We start from the raw sequence: 23,076 nt of genomic DNA on the forward strand, positions 1-23,076 counted from the left end.
GCTCTCCAAAGAGTCTCTTCATAGATCCGTAGGTAGTTAGAGTTCTATTTGTTTATCTTCCTCTATTTATTTTAAATGCAAACCCCTGTATAACGAGAGAACATAATAGCTCTCCCTTTGCCATTTTCTTTATTTTATTTTATTTTATGTTATTTTATTTTTTTGGAACAAGAGTTTCACTCTTGTCACTCAGGCTGGAGTGCAGTGGTGTAATCTCAGCCCACTGTAGCCTCTGCCTGCCGAGTTCAAGTGATTCTCCTGCCTCAGCCTCTCGAGTAACTGGAATTACAGGTGCTTACCACCACGCCTGGCTAATTTTTGTAATTTTAGTAGAGACAGGGTTTCTCCATGTTGGCCAGGCTATTCTCAAATTCCTGACCTCAGGTGATCTGCCCACCTCAGCCTCCCAAAGTGCTAGGATTATAGGCGTGAGTCACTGTGCCTGGCATCCCTTTGCTGTTTTCTAAGTTCTCGCTGCACTCATTTATTATTGTGTTTTTAATTAACATCACTATTCAGAATTTTTATATCTGTTGACTTACAAATTTCTCCACCTAATTTTAATGTAAAATTAACTAAGTTTTCTTTAATTCTGTCTTTTGTTCCTTTTGTTATACTTGGTAGTCACCTAGTCAGTGCCTACAGCAGAGGGCAAAAGAGAATGAGTTCTTTTTATAATAAAATAATTATTCACTTTTTCCAGGCAGTGAAACCAGATGACAAGCTGAAATCAGGTTAGGATTGCTCAAATGATTTATGGATTCACTTGTTTTTGCTCAATGAATCTTTTGTCTTAATTTTCTAATTAGCTTGAGAAAAACGTTTTTAAGGGGTACTACTTATCACCCATTCAGCTTTTTCTCAATGTATGTCATACAAGATCAGATAACCAATATTAAATAACAAATTCTGATTAATTCACCTAAACAGATTTAGCCATGAAATACAAATGGAATTTGAACAAACCTTAGGAGGCAGATATTCCATAGGTGAGGGGAGAAACAAGAGGAGTCAAAGTAGAGAGGAATTCTAGCAGATTCCACCCTTTCTTCCTCTGCTTTAAGCTGCTTCTTACCCGTAACAGTGACATTGGGTCTAGATGAGCTTAATTTTAATATCATAAGAATATATACAAATACCCCATTTTGGACTTTCTTTTAATAATCTTCAGCAACTTTCATGAGACGTGCAAATCTGAAATTTAAAAAACTCAGATTAAATTATTTGGGCAATGATGATAAAAATATGTCCATATGGAGGTCTGTGATGTGACACTGTTGTTTAACTGAATTCCTCGGGATGAGTCTGCTGCTTTTCCTTGCATATAAACACTATAACGTGCTTGTGGATTCACTTGTAAATGTTTTGAATTTATTTTATAGCAAATAGTATTGATTGATTAAATGGCATATTAAATAGTCTATATTCTTTGTTTTGTCTTTAGACGATGATTATCTAGAAAAGAACATTCCACCAGAGGCTGAAGAGCTGTCATTTGAAGTGTCTTATTCAGAAATGGTTACAGAGGCTCTAAAAAGAAATAAACTTAAGAAATCAGAGATTAAGAAAGAAGACTATGTTTTAACTGTAAGCAAAACCTTTCATGATTATTCCAGGAACTTCCTGTGACTTCACAGGACAAAACTAAGATTTCTTTTTTTAAATATCTCTGTGTGTGCACAAGGAGTTTTGGGAGGCCAGGCCTCACACTGTTCATACTTCCATTTCGGGTGTTATTTGGCACCACTGGTTGTGTAGTGCACAGCCTGCCCGGCTGTACCTGGCGTTCCTGTGTTGAGGAAAAGGTGTGAGACTGTAGGCTTGAATACTATTTTACAAATGAAATGGGATTCTCCCTGGCTTGTGAGCTTTCTTGCACTTTACATTCTTACTTTACTTATACGTCAGTGCAGACCCTACCTTTACACATTTGTGTCTCTATAAGCCACGTATCAGAAGAGGGGACTGCAAAAAGTCACAGTCGTAAGAGGAAGTGAGAGCTCACGGAACAGACAGTAAAAACACATCAAAACCAATTCAAGAACTTCTATTATTACACGATGGGCAAAGAGAGCTATATACTTTGTTACCCCAAAGTCTCATTATTTATATTCAGAATGTTATATCCAGGACGCCTAATAGAGAACTATGTAACATTGGTCTGTTTGCCATTCAACCAGTGCATGTGTGAGAAGTTTATCATGTGGAGTCCTGAATACTCTGTGCTGTTTAGGGTTGGAGGCATGATGAGCAGGGCCCAAGCAGTTTCAGAGCTAAAAAAATGAGTCATCCAGAAACAGACTTTTTGTATCAGGTGACTTGAACCGTTCCCAAGCAGCCATCCCATGACAGAGGAGAGGAAGAAGAAGGGAAGAACTCTAGGACTCACTGAGTGCCTTCTACAGGCCTGACACTGAACTAGGTATTCTATTAATAATGTAAAGTGGACCCTAGACTATTCCCATTTTACAGCTGAGGAAACTGAGGCCCACAGAGGCTAAGTAACATGTCCAAAGCCCGCAGCTAGTGGGAAGCAGAAATAGGATTTGAAGCTAAGTGTGTCCAACTTCAGAACCCTTCCTGGTCCCTAAGCAGTCTCCAGGTTAGAGGGCAACGTGTGGTGGTCTAGGGAAAAGAGAGAAGCCTGCAGGACTCTGGTTTCGGGGGAGCCCCTCCTTATCTTAAAGAGAGGCACCCAAGAGAGGATGCTGGCCTCGGCATCTCCTCATCAAAACCAGCTCCTTCTGAGGTTTGGCTCTTCCCGTGAAGAACTTTGCAAAGGATTTAGCACATAGTAGTTGGTCAATAAATGATTGCAATTTTTGTTTCTATTGTTGTTATGTATTACTGATATATGAGGACTTCGCCTCAAAAAGAAGGTAAACTAGCTAAGCATTTAATAGCACAAGGCATGCCCCAAACCACATCCTACATTTTGTTTTATTTTTAAATACTTGAGGCTCCAAGGAGCAATTATTGAATGAATAAAGGAATGAATGAATGGGGAGATTCTCTGACTACCCCAAGGAAGCTCCAATTTGGGAAACTGCTTTGGAAAATGTGAACTTAAAGCTTTATAATTTAAATTTAAGTGTTTATAATTTTATCTGTGGGTTTGGTTTTTTTTTGTTTACTTCAGCATTTTTTTCCATACCACTCTTTCTGAGGGCAAAGTGAACCTGTGGGTATTATATAAGAACAATCTTTTGCTTCTAAAAGGTCTTGCTGCTTACATTCATCACAATATTTCTGGATTGTTGGAGGATTTGCTGCTGTTGTTGTTTTAGTGTCTTTTGTTTCTTAGTTTGAAAATGGAGAATCTGTCTGTCTCATTGTCTTCAAAATCATAGTAGGATTATTTGCACTTTCTCTGTATTTTGCTTTTTTAAGAATTTAGAATCATTTAATTTTTATGGTAGAATAGCTGTTGTCTCAGCAAGCATATATAATCCGTTTAAACTGGGAGATTACTAGGAGTTTCCTAAAGTGTGCAGTATGGGATAGATAAACCTTGATTTAAAGATTGACTGTCCAAGAAGGAAAAAAAAAAAATACGTTTGGAGTCTCCTGGGATATACATAGGTGTGTTTCCTGGTATGTGTGTGTCACATGTAATTCCAATTAAGGGCCGTGGTGTGTGCATTCCATGTGGTGCCTGACATATATATTGTTTGACTATATCGGGTGTTCCTTATAAAGAAGGCAGTCTCCACAGTTGCGATGGCAATGTTATCATATACTTTAGACTGCTGTTTTGCTTCTAATTAGCATAGTGGTGATCTGCAAATGTTCTAAACCACATATTCATATTTCTAGGATGCAGCATGCTCCTTAGAGGTGTTTTGCAAATAACATGTTCTACTGCATAGATTTAGAGTGTCCAGGTGGCATTTGAGTGAAGGTATAATAGTTTTCCTTTACCAGAAAAAATAAATACCTTCACTGTGTGTTTTAGAAATTTATTGTTCAGAAAACCAGATATGGCTTAACTGAAGCGGGAGATCTGTCTGCTGAAGACATGAAGAAAATCCGCCATCTCTCTCTGATTGAATTGACTGCCTTTTTTGATGCCTTTGGAATTCAACTGAAAAGAAACAAAACAGAAAAAGTAAAAGGGAGAGGTAACTAAGAAGACTGATTGCTTCTGGCTTTTTAACACTTTGACACGGTGGAATAAGATAATGCTTTTCTGATTCTTTTTTCTTTCTCCCTTTACTATCTCACAATGAAGACAATGGGATTTTTGGAGTTCCGCTTACAGTCCTCCTGGACAGTGACCGAAAGAAAGACCCTGGAGTGAAAGTTCCCCTGGTATTACAAAAAGTGAGTAGCAGGCAAATGAAAGGGGAATTCACAGAGCCTCATGCTTATGATTTGGTACTTTGTAAACCCACAGATAAATTTTCTTTTAGATTTAAAGACACTATTCGCCCTATTAGGACCCAGGCCCCTGGTGATTCTCAGCTTTATTCCATGAACCGCGTAACAGCCCATGGCGCCTGGACCAGTTGGCCTCGCTGCATTCTTTTGGAGTCTGTTACGTTTTGTTTGCCCATAACACATCAGGTGATGGACACAGATGTTCTGACCCAGGGCACAAACAGTTAAATTTTTTTCCAATATTTTTTCAAATGTTATTTGCACATATGAATGTGTTTGTGTGTGTATTTGATTATTCTGTCTAGATAAAGATGACCATTAATTATCACCATGCATATATAAACCATACAAATATTTGCTGAGATATAGCATAGGCTGGGTTTTAAAAATGTGTATATGTGTAATCATTTTATCAATTTTCCAGACCAAGTTTCATAAAATCTAAAAGCCAGCATGTTCCAGTCATTTTCCCGTGTGTCTGGTCAGATAGGATACAGTTAGACAAAGAGAATAATTTGGGTGGAAGGAGGTTTTGAAAGTGGTGTTATCTGAACTATGAAATGCTAATGCCTCTGTGACTGTTGTTGCTGAATACCTGATTTACTTGTAAGTCATGTTGTTTTATAGCCAACAGTTTACACTGGTTTTTCCCTAAGTGTGCATTTATTCAACAGTGACATCCAGTGGCATAATTAAAACTCCTAGTCCTTAACACACATCTTGTTGAATTTTAAATCAAGTTTTTAAATGATAAAAGTGATAAATATTGTCTAAGGAAACATACACTTACCTGACACTGATAATCGTACATCACTTGTTTGTTTAACTTCCTCTATTTTGTTACCAGTGCCTCAAAATGAGATAATTCTCAAGTCAGGTGACTGATTGGCTGGAGACAGGAGCTAGGAAGATGGCACCCAGATGGCCAGAGGATGCAAGCAACACCTCTGGACACACGGGCCCTCTGTGGGTGACTTCCCTGGGCAGGGCTGTGCCAGTGCTGTTTATGTAATGTCATGTCTAGTCAGCACGGAGCAGCCCAAGGAGGCTGGTGTTACCATTGCCCTTTTACTGATGAGGCAGCTGAGGGATAAGAGGGTGAGATAACTTACCCAGGACACACAGTCAGCAAGAGGTGGAGTGGGAACAGGAGCAGGGCGTATAGCAAATTCCAGAGTCCATGGTGACGCTGAGATTTTCTTTCCTTCATTGAGTTAAAACCAGCATTTTGTCCTGTATGTGAAGAGCAGAGTTTAAAATACTCGTCAAAATCAAAGACGATTCAGCATATGAGTTTATAATACTGTGTAGGCACAAAAATCTAGCATAGAACTTAGCAAATAAAAAGTACTCAATAAGTGCTAGTTGAACTAAATCTGGATTTATATCATATTCGCAACATATTAGTTGTTATTACCACTGGATGTTAAGTGTTCCTCGCTACGACACCTCAAGATAGTACTCTCCCGCTCCTACAAGAGAGGCTTTTCTTACAGACATGTTTCTTCTTCCTAAATATCTATTTGTCTCTGTACCTAAAAGAATTACCTTAGTTCCAGGCACCATCCACCATCATTTCTTGAAAGGAAAATAGCAGAGATGCTGGATCCCCTTCTTACTGGGTGAACTTGGCCAAGTTATTATCCTTTCCAGAGATGCACTGTGAGCTGCTTTATTACAGCGAATTGAACTGTTTTCCTTAGACTCCTTAGCAGTAGAATAGGGGTAACGAGATTACCTACCTTATAGGGTTATTGTGAGGATTAGATGCGTTAATGTAGGTAAAGGACTGAGAATAGGATCTTACACATAATCAATGCACAGCACGTGGTAGTGTTTATTACTTTTATAACACCCATCAATGTCCTTAGAACTCATGAAAGCTATTAATCTTTACCCCGTCTAAACTCCTCGATCAGACATCTAGAATTCCTACCGTTTCTTAGTCAGAGTGATTGCAACCAATGACAGTAGATTTAGAATCTCTTGTTACTGATCAGTCTGCAGAAAGAGTTATAGTAATCAGATCTTAAAAATGGTTAAGAGGCATATGTAATTTTAGAGTGGTTAAGAGCACCAACTTGAGTCGGTGCCATTACTTACGAGGTTGATCTTGGGAAAGTTGTATAACTACTATAAATCTCTACTTTCTCATTTGCATGTTGGATAATGTTGGCAGCATAGGATGGTTATGAACATTTAACAGCATTTGAGTATCAGGCACATATATGCTTGGTCACTTATTGATTCATGTCATCATTGTTACTGTTATATATGTTTATGATCACATAGAGGCACTTATTCTTGTAATATATCTTGGCTTTCTAGTTTTTTGAGAAAGTCGAGGAATCAGGTCTGGAATCTGAAGGAATTTTTCGACTTTCGGGATGTACTGCTAAAGTCAAGGTACTGAACATTTTGTCTCTTCCTAGGTAGAATTCTAAGCTAGCTAGACCCCATTCACGTAAGCGTCGGGTATCTAGGTCTTTGTTGTTGTTTATTAGATTATCACTTGGTCCTTCCCTTGGTACCTGTGTTAACATGTTTGTTCCAGAGTGTTTTCATGATCCAGAATTTTAAAAATCAAGGCAGAAACATTAAAAACCCCAAAACAACAATGAAATAGCACATCAATTCACCATAAAAAACTGCTGCTTGCCTTTAGTTTGGAAAAGTTGAAATGTCTCACCACTGTTTTGGAGGTTAAATACCTCAGTTTGTTGTGTTCCTCTCAGCCATGGAATTCACTAAGCCAATGTTATATGAGCCTTTATTTCCATCATTCGTTGGTTTAAACATTCCTTGACTCTCCCTTTTAGTGAAAGCTCTTACAGGAATTTGTAGCGGTGGGTATATAACCACTAGAATACTCACTCAGCAGTTCCAAAACCCAGTTCCACTTATGGTAATGTTAACATCCACATCTAAAACCAGCTGTTCAGTGTGAATCTTGTTCCTTTGCTTTCTTCCATGAGGTGGCCAACTCTACAGTACAATAAAGCAAAGAATTATTAGAAAAGAAAAGCCTTTCTCATAAAAATCCACCAAAACATCCCACTGTGTCTACGGGTAGGCATCCACCATGGAGAGCTCCTTCCTGCAGTTGGATCACTCCCCGGCTTGCAAATGTGAAAACCTGAGCAGTTTTAAAAGATGGATCCCTGAGCAAACAGTCTCGGGGCAGGGGAAAACAAATGTGGTAATGTTTATCAAAAAGATATTTGTAGAGGCAAAACAGCGTCTCTTCATTAATTCATTTTGGTACATGCTTTGGGAAATTCTATTTGTATCAGTCTCACAGTTTTTATATAGAAGTGTGATGAGAGGTTTCTCTAAGTGGAAACTGAGAATACATAGGCTGTGTCTATTGGATCCTCCAGAAAGTAGATGCTGAGATGGGTGAGGAGCAGAGGAGGGTCATGGCAGTACTGCTTCTGCAGGATGAAAGGGGCAGGAATCAGGATTGGCTGGGGTGAGGCTCCGACCATGGTGCAGGTCTGACAATTCCTAATCGTGGAGGAGCTGTGTGCTGGGCAGAATGGGCCAGGCCCTAGTACCCGTGCCTCACTCCGTCGTGGGCTGGGGCTTCCTGCAGAAAATGTGGCTGAGCCACCTCTGGGAGGGCCTGCAGCTGGGAGAGTCTGCTACCCGGGCTTTTGCACATGAGGGCGAGGTCTTCTGTGAAGGAAGGTCACAGCAGGGCACCAGGACTCAGGGCTCCAGGCATGTTGAGGGGTTACGACTTCCCTGAGAGTGGAGTTGGCTGAATGCTGCACAAGTTCTCGTGGAAGGCAGGGAGAAGCCCAACGGCTCCTTAAGGTTTATGCCTTCTAAGTTGAATCTGCTTTTTTGTCTCCATTTCTCATGTGTTTGGTTCCTACATACTCTTCTAAACAGATGTATCCTACATGTAAGGATGAAAACCATTACTTATTTTGGTTAAATCTTTGGTTATCTCTGCAGAGTAAGAGAACCAAAACGAAAGAAAGAAATTTCCTAAACAGAAACATATTCCATCTCTTGAAACCTTTGTCCATAATTGGGAAACTATTTGCATATATTCTTCCTGCTTCCTGTGTGTGTGTGTGTGTGTGTGTGTGTGTGTGTGTGTATAACATGCATAATGGATATGATTTAAATGTCTTGTTTCTAAATCACCAAAAGGAGAAAACATTACAGGGCATTTCTTATGTGTAGGATGAAAGTCATAGGAGCAGTTACCTTTCTTTGCCTAATCTTCCACTGAAAAATGCTTCTCAAAGGCTAATCATTCCTTCAGAGTGTTCTTATAGGCACATGCATTCCTGAACCACATATAGGTCAAAGTCTTTTTTCTCCCCAGTTTTATGTAGTTTCAGCCTATTTATTCCATCACTTATTAGTGGAAAATGTAATCCAGATGTTGTTATGGTTTGAGCCCCAGGAAGGCCAATGTGAAAGAAATCTGGGCAAGTGAACAGAAACCGGGAAACACTGCAGTTAGAAAGACATTGAAACGTGATGCGTTAAAGGGCTCTTCATTCCTCTCCTTCATTCAAGCTTTTTATTTAAGCTACCTCCTTTTTTGTAATTCATCCACTGAACTACTAAAAACTCCATTATAATTATCCTCGAACTGAACCAAGTCGATGATTCCAGCCCTGTGGTCCGCTAGTGTATCATTACTGTGAACGCTCTGGCCTGGCTTTATGCTTTAAATGCTTGGGGAGGCTGACAGGGAAGCAGCCCTGGGAGGAAGCTGCTGGTTTTAGCCAAACAGGGAACATGCAGCTGCGGAGCCAAGTCACAGACTCGAGGCCTCAGCTCATTTGGAACCAATTTAATGCTTTGGTTGGTGTTTCCGATGATTTTCTTTCAAAAATGACAGAAATTTGAGCCAAACACCGGGGAATATATTTTATGGAAAGAGACAGACTGTTTGACATGCGAGTTTTTCTTTTTTGACTAGTTCGAATCATTCCAAGGCTGTTCTAAATGTTTTATAATTACCTCACCTGGCTTATTTAGGCTGGTCATTTGCATTTGTATAAAACTACCTCCAAAATAGAGTCAGGTTGCATTTTTGCTGAAGGGAGTTTTAATGACAAGACTTCTCATCCCTGCCTAGTGCTCTCAGTAACAGGGGTCAGAAAAACAGGGCTTCGGAACCTCTAAGTGCTCCCTGTCTTTGGCAAGGTAAACTCACACCTGGTTGACGTGGTTTCACATTGGTACCACCATAGATAGGTCAGCTCTGTTCAGAACCAAAAAACAGACATTCTTTCTCTCAGCGTTGCTTTATACCAGCCATCCAGACAAGATGACGCGGTATTATTCCCTAAACAGTCACACCGCATACGTGTGGGGTTCCCATAGTAATGACACTGCGGGTTAGAAGAGACCTGAGCGTGGGGGAGGGGCAAGCAGTCAGTGCGGTGTTTATTGGGAGCTGTCAGCGGGACCTGCCACTTGTTTTGATCTTGGGAATGTCGTTTGAAGGTTCCATTGCACATTGAGAAGCTTGAAGCACAGACCATACCCTAGTCAGTTGCAGAGTCAGGATAAAAGCCTAAAGGATCTGGTTGTAGCACCTGCCCTTGACCCAGGTGCCCTTTTGCCCCTTAGGTGACTGGGCACTCCTCACAGGTTAGGATGGCCACATTCATGATGCAGATAGATTCCTTTGGCAGAGGTATGTGGAAAATGAATTTGAATTCTTCTCCTCTCGCTGGTGCTTCCTGTGCACTTGGAAAACAATGTCGCCTTTGCTTTACTGCCGTGGTACCAGGCGATTGATGGGAAATGCTTACTCCTCCTCCTGTGTTTTTCCTATTAACAACACTGCCATCTGCCCATTACAAATCAGATGGAAATCATCTTGGAAAATCATCTCTGATGATTATTTCTCCCTCTGAGTCTCATATTCAATCCATCACTGATTGTTGAGAATTTTCCCTCCTGGGCATTTCTTAAATGCCTCCTCTCCTTTCTATCCTACAGCTGCTTATCCAGGTTAGTCCTTAGTTATCCGTCCCTGGAAGTGGTGCCGTGGCCTGATAACTGGGTTCTTTGCCTGTCTCTTGCTTCCACCCACCTGACCTGTGCCAGGCTCCACGCTCCCCCAAATCATTTTCCCATCTGGCTGTCAGAAAAGATGAATTTACCCTTGCCGTTCCTGTGCTTAGAGATGTTCCAGTCTGCCTCTTTGCCTACAGAGTGAAGGCTAGTCCCCTTAGCACTGGCGCTGGCTGCTTTCCAGCCTCATTCCCTGCCCTAGATGCGCCAGCAAGGCTGAATGAACTGGAGCTCCGCAGACACACTGGATCTGCTGGCATTTGTATCACTGCTTGAGCAGGATCCCCTTCGATTTCCTCTCCCCTGTAATCCTCAAGACTTGGCCCTAGCAGCGTTTGACTCCTCTCTTTCCTGGCTGCGTAGCACCAATACATGACTTTTCTTACAGCATGTGCACTCTGAATTAGTAATATCAGCTCATGAAATAGTCCCACCCACTAGATTTCAGGACACCGCAAGGCAAAGAATGGATCTCATACATCCTCCTCTTTTCAGAGCCCACTCTTTCTTTCATTCTAGAAGAAACTTTATATTTATGCTTAAGATTTTGTAAAGTGTATTTATCACCAATGGGTTTCTTGATTAGCTGAAGTATTCCTGTAAGATTGAAAGCTTCTCCAGGCCAAGAAAATTTCCTTTTGATATTATCAGTACAGGTTAGAGGGTGCATCATAATCACGTGTATCTCTGTAAGAAACTTGTGCTGCCAGGGACCTCCAGTTTGAAGGCTCTGGGAGCCAAGAGAGTGATTATGTCTGGCTGGTTAATGAGCTGATCCTTATTAGGAAAAGGTCAGATGTGCACACTGACTCTGGCTGTGCATGCTCAAGGCCAGAAGAATCAGGCTTCTCATGAGAATAAAGCAGAGGTCTTAAAGAAACAGAGCTTTTAGAGTTCCCTTTCTAAGTATCCTTTATGGAGCAGTTAGTGTCAGCTGGGAGACTGACTATAACTGCTAGCATTATAGGTAAACCTTGTAGTTCAAAGGAGCAGTAAAAAATGAGTTTGCCTTTGAAAAGAAACATGAAGCCTGAGTGGCATTGATAATCAGAAGAATTAATAATGTAAAATTTGTAAGCCAAGTAGAACTTACAGAGGCTTAGAGATTTTTTTAAAAGTATTTGCACAGTGTTGCAAACCTTACGAAGGATTGGGCAAGCATGCAAACATGTGGACGACATGTGTCTGTCTTGGAATAAAACTTTGCTGTCACTGCTCCAGGAAGATGTCATAGGTTTGCATGTTGCAGTGAGATCAGAGTTACTTTATTGGGATATTTCTCATTCTGTATGTGAACTGGCTAAGAGGCAAACCTTCTTGATCTAATTTAGAAATAGAAGAGAGGATAGCAGAAGGCATTATGAAATAGGGGGAACGGAGACTTTGTCAGAATCTAACAGCGTATTTATCATGTGGGGATAGTGGTATTCTGCCAAAACCACAGAAATGAAACTGTGATCAGAGTAGAGAACTTCTATATTTGTGTAGAATTAGAAAATTATTTCAAGATTAACATTATCTTTTAAATATTTTAGAAAATTGTTTTTAAAAATGCATCCTCACATAGCTATTTCCCTTAATCCTGTTGAAAAAAATTACTCTTAGTAGACATTACCTTACCAGTCTGTTTACAAAAATACTTTATATAAGAACAGTTTTGGAAGGGGAAAATAGGGTCAGGTGGTAAAAACGCATTGAATATTGACTGTTTTCCTTGATTTACAGCAATATCGTGAAGAACTTGATGCCAAGTTTAATGCTGATAAATTCAAATGGGACAAAATGTGCCACAGAGAAGCTGCAGTAATGTTGAAAGCATTTTTCAGAGAACTACCCACCTCTCTGTTCCCTGTGGAATACATACCTGCCTTCATCAGTCTAATGGAAAGTAAGTGGAAGACATCAAATGTGAATACGCTAAGATATAAGGTCAATAAAGTGAGAGCAGAAGAGAGATGCTGAATCAAATGTGCTCACGTATAGATTTGCTGTGTCCTGACAGTGCTTGGTGGAATATTAAGTTTGATGGCAAATAGTCACCTACTTACATACCTATATACTGAAGCCTGGTTTAGAGGGTTTTATAATCATTAAAAGGCAGAGGGGTTTGCAGAAAGACCAGGCCCTTGAGATTTGGATTCCTGTGCAACCATCTGTTAGCCATGCAATCAAACCCTCTGAGCCTCAGTTACTACATCTGTAAATTACAGATCATAATTCCTTGTCAGGGTAGCCATGGATATTGAATGAAGTCATTTAGAATAGAGCCTGGTGTGTGGGAATGCATCAGAAAATAGGACATCACTCCCTTTCTTAAATCTGAGGTCCTAGGTCTGATGATGCAGTATGCAATAAATACTTCACAGAAGATAATTTGTCTCTGAAAATTACAAAGTCACATCATGTTTCTGAAAATTACAAAGTCATATAGATTAGGCCTTTAAGGGAAATATGTGGGCAAAAGCACAAAAATTATAAAGTGTGTGTCATAATTGGCAGGAATCATTTGGCATGGTTTGAGCATAAAGGTTGAATATTGTGGAGGATGTAACAAGAGAAACGTTTGGAAAAGTAGAATGGGAGTACATAGTGGGGGCTTTAACTGTTAACCTGGGGAGTTCAGGGGTCAGAAGTCTAAATATGTATGATCATGCTAAGTAAATGTTGATTCTACATGGACCAAAAAGGTCTGTGTCCAAACTGAGAGGACACACCCCATCTAGAGACACTGACCACTACTTGGTTCTCGGTAATGGTTGCTGTTGCAGACTGAGAGCCAAACCCAGGCTTTAATGGGAAAACCTAATTTGAGAATGTCAGCCACTAATTTTGTTTGTTTGAGACAGAGTCTTGCACTGTTGCCGAGGCTGGAGTGCAGTGGCGCAATCTTGGCTCACTGCAACCTCCACTCCACCCCCTGGATTCAAGTGGTTCTCCTGCCTCAGCCTCCCAAGTAGCTGGGATTACAGGTGTGCACCACCACACCTGGCTGATTTTTGTATTTTCAGTAGAGATAGCGTTTTGCCATGTTGGCCAGGCTCGTCTCAAACTCCTAGCCTCAAGTGATCTCCCCACCTCACCCTCCAAAGTGCTGAGATTATAGGCATGAGCCACTATACCTGGCCCAGCCACTAATTTAAATTTTAAAATGCTGTGTGGACTTAACAGGTGATGTCTGTATCTGCCAGTTTACAACCTTCTGCAGTTTGGCCAGAACTACAAAATCATTAAAATTACAATGAAAGAAAATAATAGATCCTAAGTTGTATGACAAAATCTGTCCTAAAATATATGTAGGTTCTAAATCTTTGAATGTTTTAACTAAACCAGATTCATAAAATAATCTTTTGTGTCTTAAGAGAATAAGGCAGGCAAGGCAGTTGTTTTCTAAGCTTTAATTCACATGCTGTCCGTGACTAGTATCTCTTTTCTTTGTAAGCTTACTGTTTTTATTTTATGAGAAAAACTTGCTTAGAGAGAAGAGCTACTAATTTCATTAATGTGTATTTCAGATATTGTATTTTTTCAGTTCTAGAATTTTCAGTTGGTGCTTTTAAAATACTTTGTTTTTCTGTTGACGTGACCTATCTCTTCATGCATTATAATCATATTTTCCTTCACATCATTGAGCACAGGTACAATAGCTGCTTCAGAATTGGCAGCAGGTGCAGTGGCTCACGCCTGTAGTCACAGCACTTTGGGCGGCCGAGGCGGGTGGATCACAAGGTCAGGAGATCAAGACTATCCTGGCTAACATGGTGAAACCCCGTCTCTACTAAAAATATAAGAAATTAGCCGAGCGTGGTGGCAAGTGCCTGTAGTCCCAGCTACTCGGGAGGCTGAGACAGGAGAATGGTGTGAACCCAGGAGGCGGAGCTTGCAGTGAGCTGAGATCGCGCCACTGACTCCAGCCTGGGTGACAGAGCAAGACTCTGTCTCAAAAAAAAAAAAAAAAAAATTGTTGTTGGCTAGTTCGAACACCTGGGTTATCTCAGGGTTGATCTCTGTCTTCTCTGAGAGTAGGTTACACTTTCCTGTTACTTTGTATGTCAAGTAAGTTTAAAGCTTATTCCGAACATTATGAAGATAGTGTTTGAAGACCATGGATTCTGAAGTATTTCTCCAAAGAATGTTGTTTGGTTTCTTTTTCTATTGTTGCTCTTTGAAGCAGGCAGTTTGCTTGGCTGGACTCAAATTGCCAGTGGTCTTTTGGGCAGGAGCTCGACTCTCCGTTCAGTTGTTCAGTCCTTTGCTGTGTTACCGACTCTCCGTTCAGTTGTTCAGTCCTTTGCTGTGTTACCCACACACACGGTTTGTGGCTCAGCCAGAGATTTGGGTGAAGTTTATACCAGAATTAGGGCCTTCCATCTCTGGATCACTCATTTGTTTTTGTTTTTGGTATTTTGAATTATGTAAGGAGGATTCAAACCTCTAATTCCAGATCTGTTCAGAGAATCATATTTAAGAAGGGTATATGAATATATTAATTTTCATCCTCCAAAATATTCAATCCTTATGTTCAAACTGTGCCAAATGATTCCCTGTCAGTTACAAAACATACTTTATAGTTTTTGTGCTTTTACCCAAATACTTCACTTAAGACCTAATCTGTATGACTTTGTAATTTTCAGAAATGCTGTGTGACGTTGTACTTTTCAGAGACAAATTACCTTCTGTGTAGCGTTTACTGCGTGCTGCATCATCACTGCTGCCTATCTGACTGCAGCCAGTGCTGCACTGAAGGGAGAGGTTCTGAGAAATATCCTGAAAGGGTTCACAAAGGAATCCACATTCCGTCATATAACTTTGAAAGTGAAAAATACTATATTGCAGGTGGTTGATTTGATACCAGCGAACCCTGCAGGAAGCCCAGAGTTCTGGCCTGCTACCAGCAGGAAATAATAGCCTTTTTGCCACCTAAGTAAGCTCTAGTTGTAACAAGATTTTCTGAAGGGAGGATTGTGAACAAGTGCATGTGTGTGTGTTTGAGCTGTGCCTCTCAATACCGTCAGATGGAGCTCAGAGAACACAGAGCCTTTCCCACTAATATTACTTTCTCTTTTCAAACTTGACCCCAAACTTGACTGTAAAATTAAGGACTAGTAGTTCATCAGTCAAGCCTCGGATGCTTTCATTACTTGCTTAGTAAGTTTCTGGGGAAATAACGACCTCAGGAAAGGGAATACTCGTGACTGGGATGTATTAAATCAATTAACTACAAAAATATTAACCACAAAACAGTGTTTCCTAAGTAAAATGAAAATGGAATATTTGCAAAATTAAACTTAATCTTAAAAGAGCTTCATAATTTCTCTGAAATTAATGGAAACACAGGGGTCCCAAGCCTATATCTGCATCTCTTGGTTTTTTCCCCCAGAGTTTTTTTTTTTTTTTTTAATTGCGTTGGAAGATTAGAGACTGTTCTCAGCCTGCAGTTTATGCACTAACATAATGTCTTATCTGCCCCTAAACGCTTTGCACTGAGACTTGCTCTTAAAGTTTTTTTTTTTTTTTTTTTGAGACGGAGTCTTGCTCTGTCGCCCAGGCTGGAGTGCAGTGGCCGGATCTCAGCTCACTGCAAGCTCCGCCCCCCAGGTTCACGCTATTCTCCTGCCTCAGCCTCCGGAGTAGCTGGGACTACAGGCGCCCGCCACCTTGCCCGGCTAGTTTTTTTGTATTTTTTAGTAGAGACGGGGTTTCACCGTGTTAGCCAGGATGGTCTCAATCTCCTGACCTCGTGATCCACCCGTCTCGGCCTCCCAAAGTGCTGGGATTACAGGCTTGAGCCACCATGCCCGGCCTATTATTCAGGCAAGCTCACATCAATGTGTATTTGCTGTTTTCAGTAACATCCTGGACCTGTGTCATTATAAATTTGATACAAGTATCTACAAATCCACACGTGGATTTTTCTTCAACAATATGATCCTCCCTCTCTCCCCATATTACTTGGTTGTATACACTTGTCATCTACTCCTGAACTCTAGCGCACACAGCTCCGGTAACCTAGTAGCTTGTCACAAGTGTTTCCACTGCTGTACAGCTCAGTTAATTTCACCAGCAGCTGACTACCTTCCAGCCACTGAATAGAAACAGATAGATTTTCCTTCAACTTGAGAACTCCCCAGAGATTCCTGAACATAATGCTTTCCTCCAGGAACTCCCCACCAAGACACCATTTTGAAGAGAATACAGAGGGACAAAGGAAAGCCTAGATTCTCTGGTGTATGCTAAATTTTCAGCACAGCTGGTCGTGGATTATCCAGCTGTGTGGATGGAATCCCAGAGTATAAATGCCAACCCTCTGGCGCCATCTTGTGTCATTATTGAGGAAGAAAATACTCAACAATCTCCAAAGATCCAACTACAGTGGGTCACCTTCCCTAAGCGTCCATGGAAGATCTAGAATAAGTGTCATAGATCATTAAAAAAAAGAGCAAACATGTAGAAAGATAACTGTGTACAGGTACTGATTTAAGCACTCTACCTATATTAACTCATTTAATCCTCACAACAGCCTGTGAGGTAGGTACAATGGCTATTCCTATTTTACAGATAATCAAGCGGATACGGCAGGGATTAAATAACCTGCCCCAGGTCACACAGCAACTAAATAGTAGACCAGGATTGAAACCTGGTTCTAAATTTGCGTTCCTAATACTTACACTTTTCTGCCTCATTATATGGAAGCAAGGTTTATTTTCTCTTGTATTGAGCTTTACTTCTATTTATAGTATTAAAGGAAGGGAAGGTCTGCGAAAGTACTTTGAAAGGGAAGTGCTAGCCAACTCCAGAATTATTCTGAGGATCTCATTGGCCACCTGCCTCAACAATGGCATGGTGGGATGGGAAAAGGAACTTGATGGACGGAGGCGCCTGTCCAAGTGAAGAAATTTACATTGATGGGCACAAAACCTGAGTCTTTACCACCAAAAGCTGTCAGGAGCCCTCCTGTGCCACCAGATGCTAGCAAGAAATGCTGTCGGGATGCATCAGGGTTATTTAAAATGTATGCCTATTTCTGTTTTCTTGTTAGGAGGGCCTCACGTCAAAGTACAGTTTCAAGCCTTACACCTCATGGTCATGGCGCTGCCTGATGCCAACAGGGATACAGCTGAGGTACGTCGTGTCCACCTCACGGCTTGTCAGGGGCCTCTTATTGCTCAGAGGACGTGGCTCATATAGGAAAATGAAAATGGAAATGAAACTCACTGAGCCACCCAAGCATGCTGCAAACACACGGCCTTTCTGCGCTCCCACTGCCCTTCTCCTGAGCAAGACAAGAAAGAGTGGAGATCTTGGTATCTTCTTTTTTTTTTTGAGAGACAGAGTTTCACTTTGTCACCCAGGCTGGAGTGCAGTGGCACGATCACAACTCACTGCAGCATTGACTTCCCAAGGCCAGGTGACTCTCTCATCCCAGCCTTCCAAGTAGCTGGGACTACAGGCATGCGCCACCACACCCGACTTTTTTTTTGCAGAGACAGGGTTTCGCCGTGTTGCTCAGGCTGGTCTCCAACTCTAGGGCTCAAGTAATCCTCCTGCCTCAGCCTTCCAAAGTGCTGGGATTACAAGTGTGAGCCAGCACACCCAAGTGGTATCTTCTTAAACGTTTAAGTTTCATTCACTCTATTCATCCCGGAGATATTGGCTTCTGTCCTGTGTCAGGCACTGGGCAAGGTGTTAGGAGTAGGACAAGAGGCAAACATGAAGGCTTAAATGGGACAATGTCAGAAGTCAACAAGACCATTACGTAACTTGTAAAATAGACTCTATAACTGCTGGTTCTCAGATACTCATGTGAGTCTGATGTACAGAAATTGAAAGAAAACTCTGATGAGCGTCCTTGGGGAGGAATTGGAAATCACTAGTTTAAATCATATTTCCAACATGTTCACGTTTTTAATTGTGAAAATAATTCAATTTAAATAGTTCTAGAATTATTTTAGAGATCACCTGATAGAATTTGGTCATTTTACATATTAGGAAAATGAAGCAGAAAAGTGATTTCTCCACTAATATATAATAGAACATTTGATAGAATCATATTCTATAGTTTCATCCCCAATTTTTCTCCCTTTATTTCACATTTATTCTTTGCTGTATGTTGGTAAAAATCAAAGTTTCTCTTGCTCTTTGGATAATCATTCTATATACAATAGGAAATTTATTTTAAGTACAACAGGTATTTGGAATCTTGGAAATGAAATGAAATTGAGATAAGGATGAGTTGAAAAGAGATGGTAATTTTGAGGCCAGGAAACATAATGCTGAAAACAAAGATGGTTGTTAGTGCTGCCTCTTACCACACATTTCAGTGTGATAAGGACCTTCCTCCTACACAGCGAAAATATCTATGTCAATTATAATATATTTCAGTCATATTATATCCTTGAGGTGAGGGCAGAGATCAGCTATGACATAAAAATGACCTTTTCTAATATAATTCAGTAATTTTTCAAAAGCTGAAAATTTATTAGCTTGTTTTTTGGCTTTGTCTACATGGTGTTCTTTTATCAAAAAAAATCCATCTGGTGTCAAATATCTGAGTCAGAATGTCATCTACCCTTTCATACAACTGAGGATGCAGCATTTATCAAATAATTCAAAACATTTCTAACAAAAGGTCCTCCCAGAACATCCCGGGACTGGTGAGGATGTTGCACACATGTGCGCTCTCGCTCGCTCTCTCGCTCTCTCTCTCCCCTCCTCCCTCCCTCCCTATTTTTTATTCTAAATTGTGACTGGAGCTAAGATTGCAGCTGGCGTCAGTTAGAGGTCAAGAACCCTAACTGAAGAATGGGTTCCTTTGGTTCAGATCCTGGCTCTGCCACTTAATTAACTGATGCAGGGCAAAGCTGCTTGGCCCCTCTCCACCTGGGTCTCTTCATCTGTAAAATAATAATAGTACCTACCTCACAGGGTTTGAATGATGATAAGTGAATATATATATATATAATTCTAAGGGTAACGCCTGGCTCACAGCAAACCCTCAAACAAATGCTAACTATTATTACTATTCAGTGTTGTTTTTCTCATTGCAAATACCATATAGTGGAATTCAAACTCAGAAAGCCAAAGAGCACTTCTTTTGGGGATTTCAGTTGTCTTGGTGAACTTCAGAAGTTTCTGATAAGTGTTTATACTTTGGTAGCACAGCAAACTTGTATTAAGCTGTCTCAATTCTTTTTTTTTTTTTTTTTTTTAATTGCTTCAAAGACCCGCACACAAACATTTGCTTTTGGCCAGCTGACAATTTCCAAGTTGAAAAGCATAGAAAAATAGCACCCAAAAAGTCCATTTTTTAAATTGTTTAGTTGAGTTTACATTCAGGCTGAGGAAGGAGACACTCCTGTTGTTTAAGTGGATTCCTCTCCCTAGGAAATGGTAAATAGTTTTCAACAACAGTGCTTCAAGGTAAGGGTATTTTTCAGAATGACTTTTCTTCACAACAAAACTACCTTTCGTGTTTATTGAACTGCAGTGTTTTCTCTTCCTGGTTTATATTTAATTTTAACACTTGTCAAACTCTTTTAGGATAAAAGAAAAGAAAATGCAAACCATATTTATAAAACCATATTTATAGAAACTGCAATATAATAAAATCCATTAAAATGGCCACTTTTATGAAGCAGACATTTGAATATACTGCTCACATTTCTTCTCGGTACTTGTAACCAGTTAGAGGGGAAACATGATACGTTGAACCATTCTGTACTTCTGACGGTTCTCTGGCAGCAGAGTGAGTGGGAACAGAATGAATGATGGCAATCAGGGCACCTTTTGACGGTGTGCAATTGTATGACACGATGCTGTTCCTTCTTAGGCCCTCATGACATTCTTCAGTAAAGTGATCGCCAATGAATCAAAAAACCGAATGAGTCTGTGGAACATTTCTACAGTGATGGCACCAAACCTTTTCTTCAGTAGAAGCAAGCACTCTGATTATGAAGAATTGCTGTTAGCAAACACTGCGGCCCACATCATCCGCCTAATGCTGAAGTACCAGAAAATTTTGTGGAAGGTGAGTGACGCTGTGATGACAGGTCCTCCTCGGAAGCCCATGGCCTCAGGAAACGTAAAGGCTCCATGACGGGGCACCTCCCTTGGTCATAGGGAAGAAATATGAGAAGATAACCCCAGGTGGCTGTGACATCCTCACACCTTCTGGAAGGGCTGCTCTTTATCACAGTTTCCCTTTGAAACAGGGATCCACATAATTTTTTCTAAACTTTATATAGACGATGTCACCATTTCTGGCTCCAGGATACCGAGTGACTGGGAGGCGTTGCCATGCCTGAAGGCAGAATCTGCTAGGGAGGTTGAATTCAAGTGTTTTCCATCCAGTCCAAGCTATTTTTCTTCTCCAGGTTCCATCTTTTTTGATCACTCAAGTAAGAAGAATGAATGAAGCCACGATGCTGTTAAAGAAGCAGCTCCCGAGTGTCAGGAAGCTGCTCAGGAGGAGGACCCTTGAGCGGGAGGTAAGACAGCCAACGAGGCACGGCGATTGTCCACTGCCTAGATTTGTACTCCTCCAAGGCAGGCACAAAGTAGCTTGTCGTTTAGAACCAAGCGTTTTCTATTCTCAAGGATCAGGGAGTGTTGTAACTATAAACATCCTGGAAAGTGGGTCCATGACAGAGTACCGGGGTCTTTGCGTGTTGTTGAGAGTTACGTGCCTTTTGGTTAAAGTTCTTGAAATATCTCAGTGAGGAAGCCTGGTTGAAAGGCTAAAACGGTTCTCGCAGAAGCTGAAAGTCAACATTTTAGTCCCTGTCAACTTGATTTAAGGGCAATCCAGTATCCAAATGTCTAATACTTGGGAAAAGAGATTTCTTCATTGATCAGATAGTAAAGGAATAGCTAATCCTTAAATTATTTTGTGTGAATTCATTACATTCCAAGGAATTCAGAGTTTTAACACAGTTATTTGTGTGGAGGCACATAATGGAAACAAGTTTTAGAAGAATTATTTGTACTGCTTTTATTTAACTTGAGGGTGATCACAAGTGCCAGATACTGCATTCAACCTTGAGGAGGATGTGGAGATACTTGAAATTTACTTTGCCCTCAAAGGAACTTACACCTAATGTGGGAGACAAATGTATATGAGAGCCCCAGGGGCCCAGCAGGGAAGCACCAGGCCTGCCGTGCCAGGGCCATGCAGAGGACAAGGGAATGTGCTCTAGCGTGGGAGACTGTGGATGGCTTCATTGAAGATGCAACATTGGAGCTACATTTTTTTTTTTTTTTTTTGAGACAGAGTCTTGCTCCTCTGCCTCCCGAGTTCAATTGATTCTCCTGCCTCAGCTTCCCGAGTAGCTGGGACTACAGGCATGTGCCACCCTGCCCACCTAATTTTTGTATTTTCAGTAGAGACGGGGTATTTTTAGTAGAGTAGGGGTTTCACCGTGTTGGCCAGACTGATCTCAAACTTCTGACCTCAGGTGATCCGCCTACGTCAGCCTCTCGAAGTGCTGAGATGACAGGCATGAGCCACTGTGCCCTGCCTGGAGCTACACTTCTTTTTATAGAGTTGGAGTCTTGTTCTGTCACCCAGACTGGAGTGCAGTGGCATGATCATGGCTCACTGCAACCTTGAACTCCTGGGCTCAAGTGATCCTCCTGCCTCAGCGTCTCCAGTAGCTAGGACTACAGATGCATACCACCACACCTGGCTAACTTTAAAAAAAACTTTTTTATAGAGACGGGGGTCTTGCTATATTGCCCAGGCTGGTCTTGAACTCGTGGCCTCAAGCGACCCTCCCACTTCGGCCTCCCAAAGTGCTGGGATTATAGATGTGAGCCACTGTGCCTGGTTGGAGTTGTGTCTTGAAGGATGGATACCACTGCGAAAGGAGAAAGTCCAGGGAAAACAACAGTAAATGCCAAGGCAGTGAGGCAGGAGGGAGTGTTGTTGATTTATCGTAATCGTGATGAAAGACTGTATTCTCTGACTCGTAATAGTCAAAGTGACTTCATATCAAGTAGAACCAATACTTTTATTGAGAAATGACATTTTTAAAAATTTGTTTTAATTGAGAAAAAAATCACATAATATAAAATTCACTATGTTAAGCATTTGAAATTGTACCAATTCAGTGTGTTTTAGTATATTCATAATGCCCTGCAACCATCTCAGCTCACTGCAAGCTCTGCTTGCCAGGTTCAGGTGATTCTTCTGCCTCAGTCTCCCAAGTAGCTAGGATTACAGGTGCCTGCCATCATGCCTGGCTAATTTTTGTTATATTTTTAGTAGAGAGAGAGTTTCACCATATTGGCCAGGCTGGTTTCGAACTCCTGACCTCAGGTGATCTGCCCACCTCGGCCTCCCAAAGTGCTGGGATTGCAGGCATGAACCACCACACCCAGCCTGAAGACTTTTTCTACTAAGTCCAATGTCTGGACTTCCTTAGACAGTTTCTTTGGAAACTATTGCTTTTTCTCCTTGTGTAGGAGCAATATTTCCTTGACTTTTTTACCTAACAGCTGTTTGTTGAAGACTGGACATTTTGAGTATTATAATGTGGCAACTTTGGAAATCAGATTCTTCTCCCTCCTCAGGGTTTGTTGCTTCTGCACCTGTACCTATTGTTTGTTTGCTTCATGACTTTTCTCGTGAACTGATTTTGTAAAGTC

General features: G+C 41.0%; 1 protein-coding gene across 1 annotated transcript in view; it reads left to right on the plus strand.

Annotated features, from left to right (window-relative positions):
* ARHGAP28 (Rho GTPase activating protein 28) overlaps nt 1–23,076 on the plus strand; it is a 190,120-nt gene that overhangs the window by 142,832 nt on the left and 24,212 nt on the right. The window contains exons 7-14 of the mRNA XM_023228475.2: nt 1,445–1,587; nt 3,956–4,121; nt 4,232–4,323; nt 6,709–6,786; nt 12,160–12,322; nt 17,471–17,553; nt 20,261–20,458; nt 20,805–20,918. Coding sequence (XP_023084243.2) covers nt 1,445–1,587; nt 3,956–4,121; nt 4,232–4,323; nt 6,709–6,786; nt 12,160–12,322; nt 17,471–17,553; nt 20,261–20,458; nt 20,805–20,918 — 1,037 coding nt within the window. The remainder of the gene's footprint in view (nt 1–1,444; nt 1,588–3,955; nt 4,122–4,231; nt 4,324–6,708; nt 6,787–12,159; nt 12,323–17,470; nt 17,554–20,260; nt 20,459–20,804; nt 20,919–23,076) is intronic.

Source organism: Piliocolobus tephrosceles, chromosome 18 (assembly GCF_002776525.5).
Source record: "Piliocolobus tephrosceles isolate RC106 chromosome 18, ASM277652v3, whole genome shotgun sequence".
In the NCBI taxonomy this organism is placed as follows: domain Eukaryota; kingdom Metazoa; phylum Chordata; class Mammalia; order Primates; family Cercopithecidae; genus Piliocolobus; species Piliocolobus tephrosceles.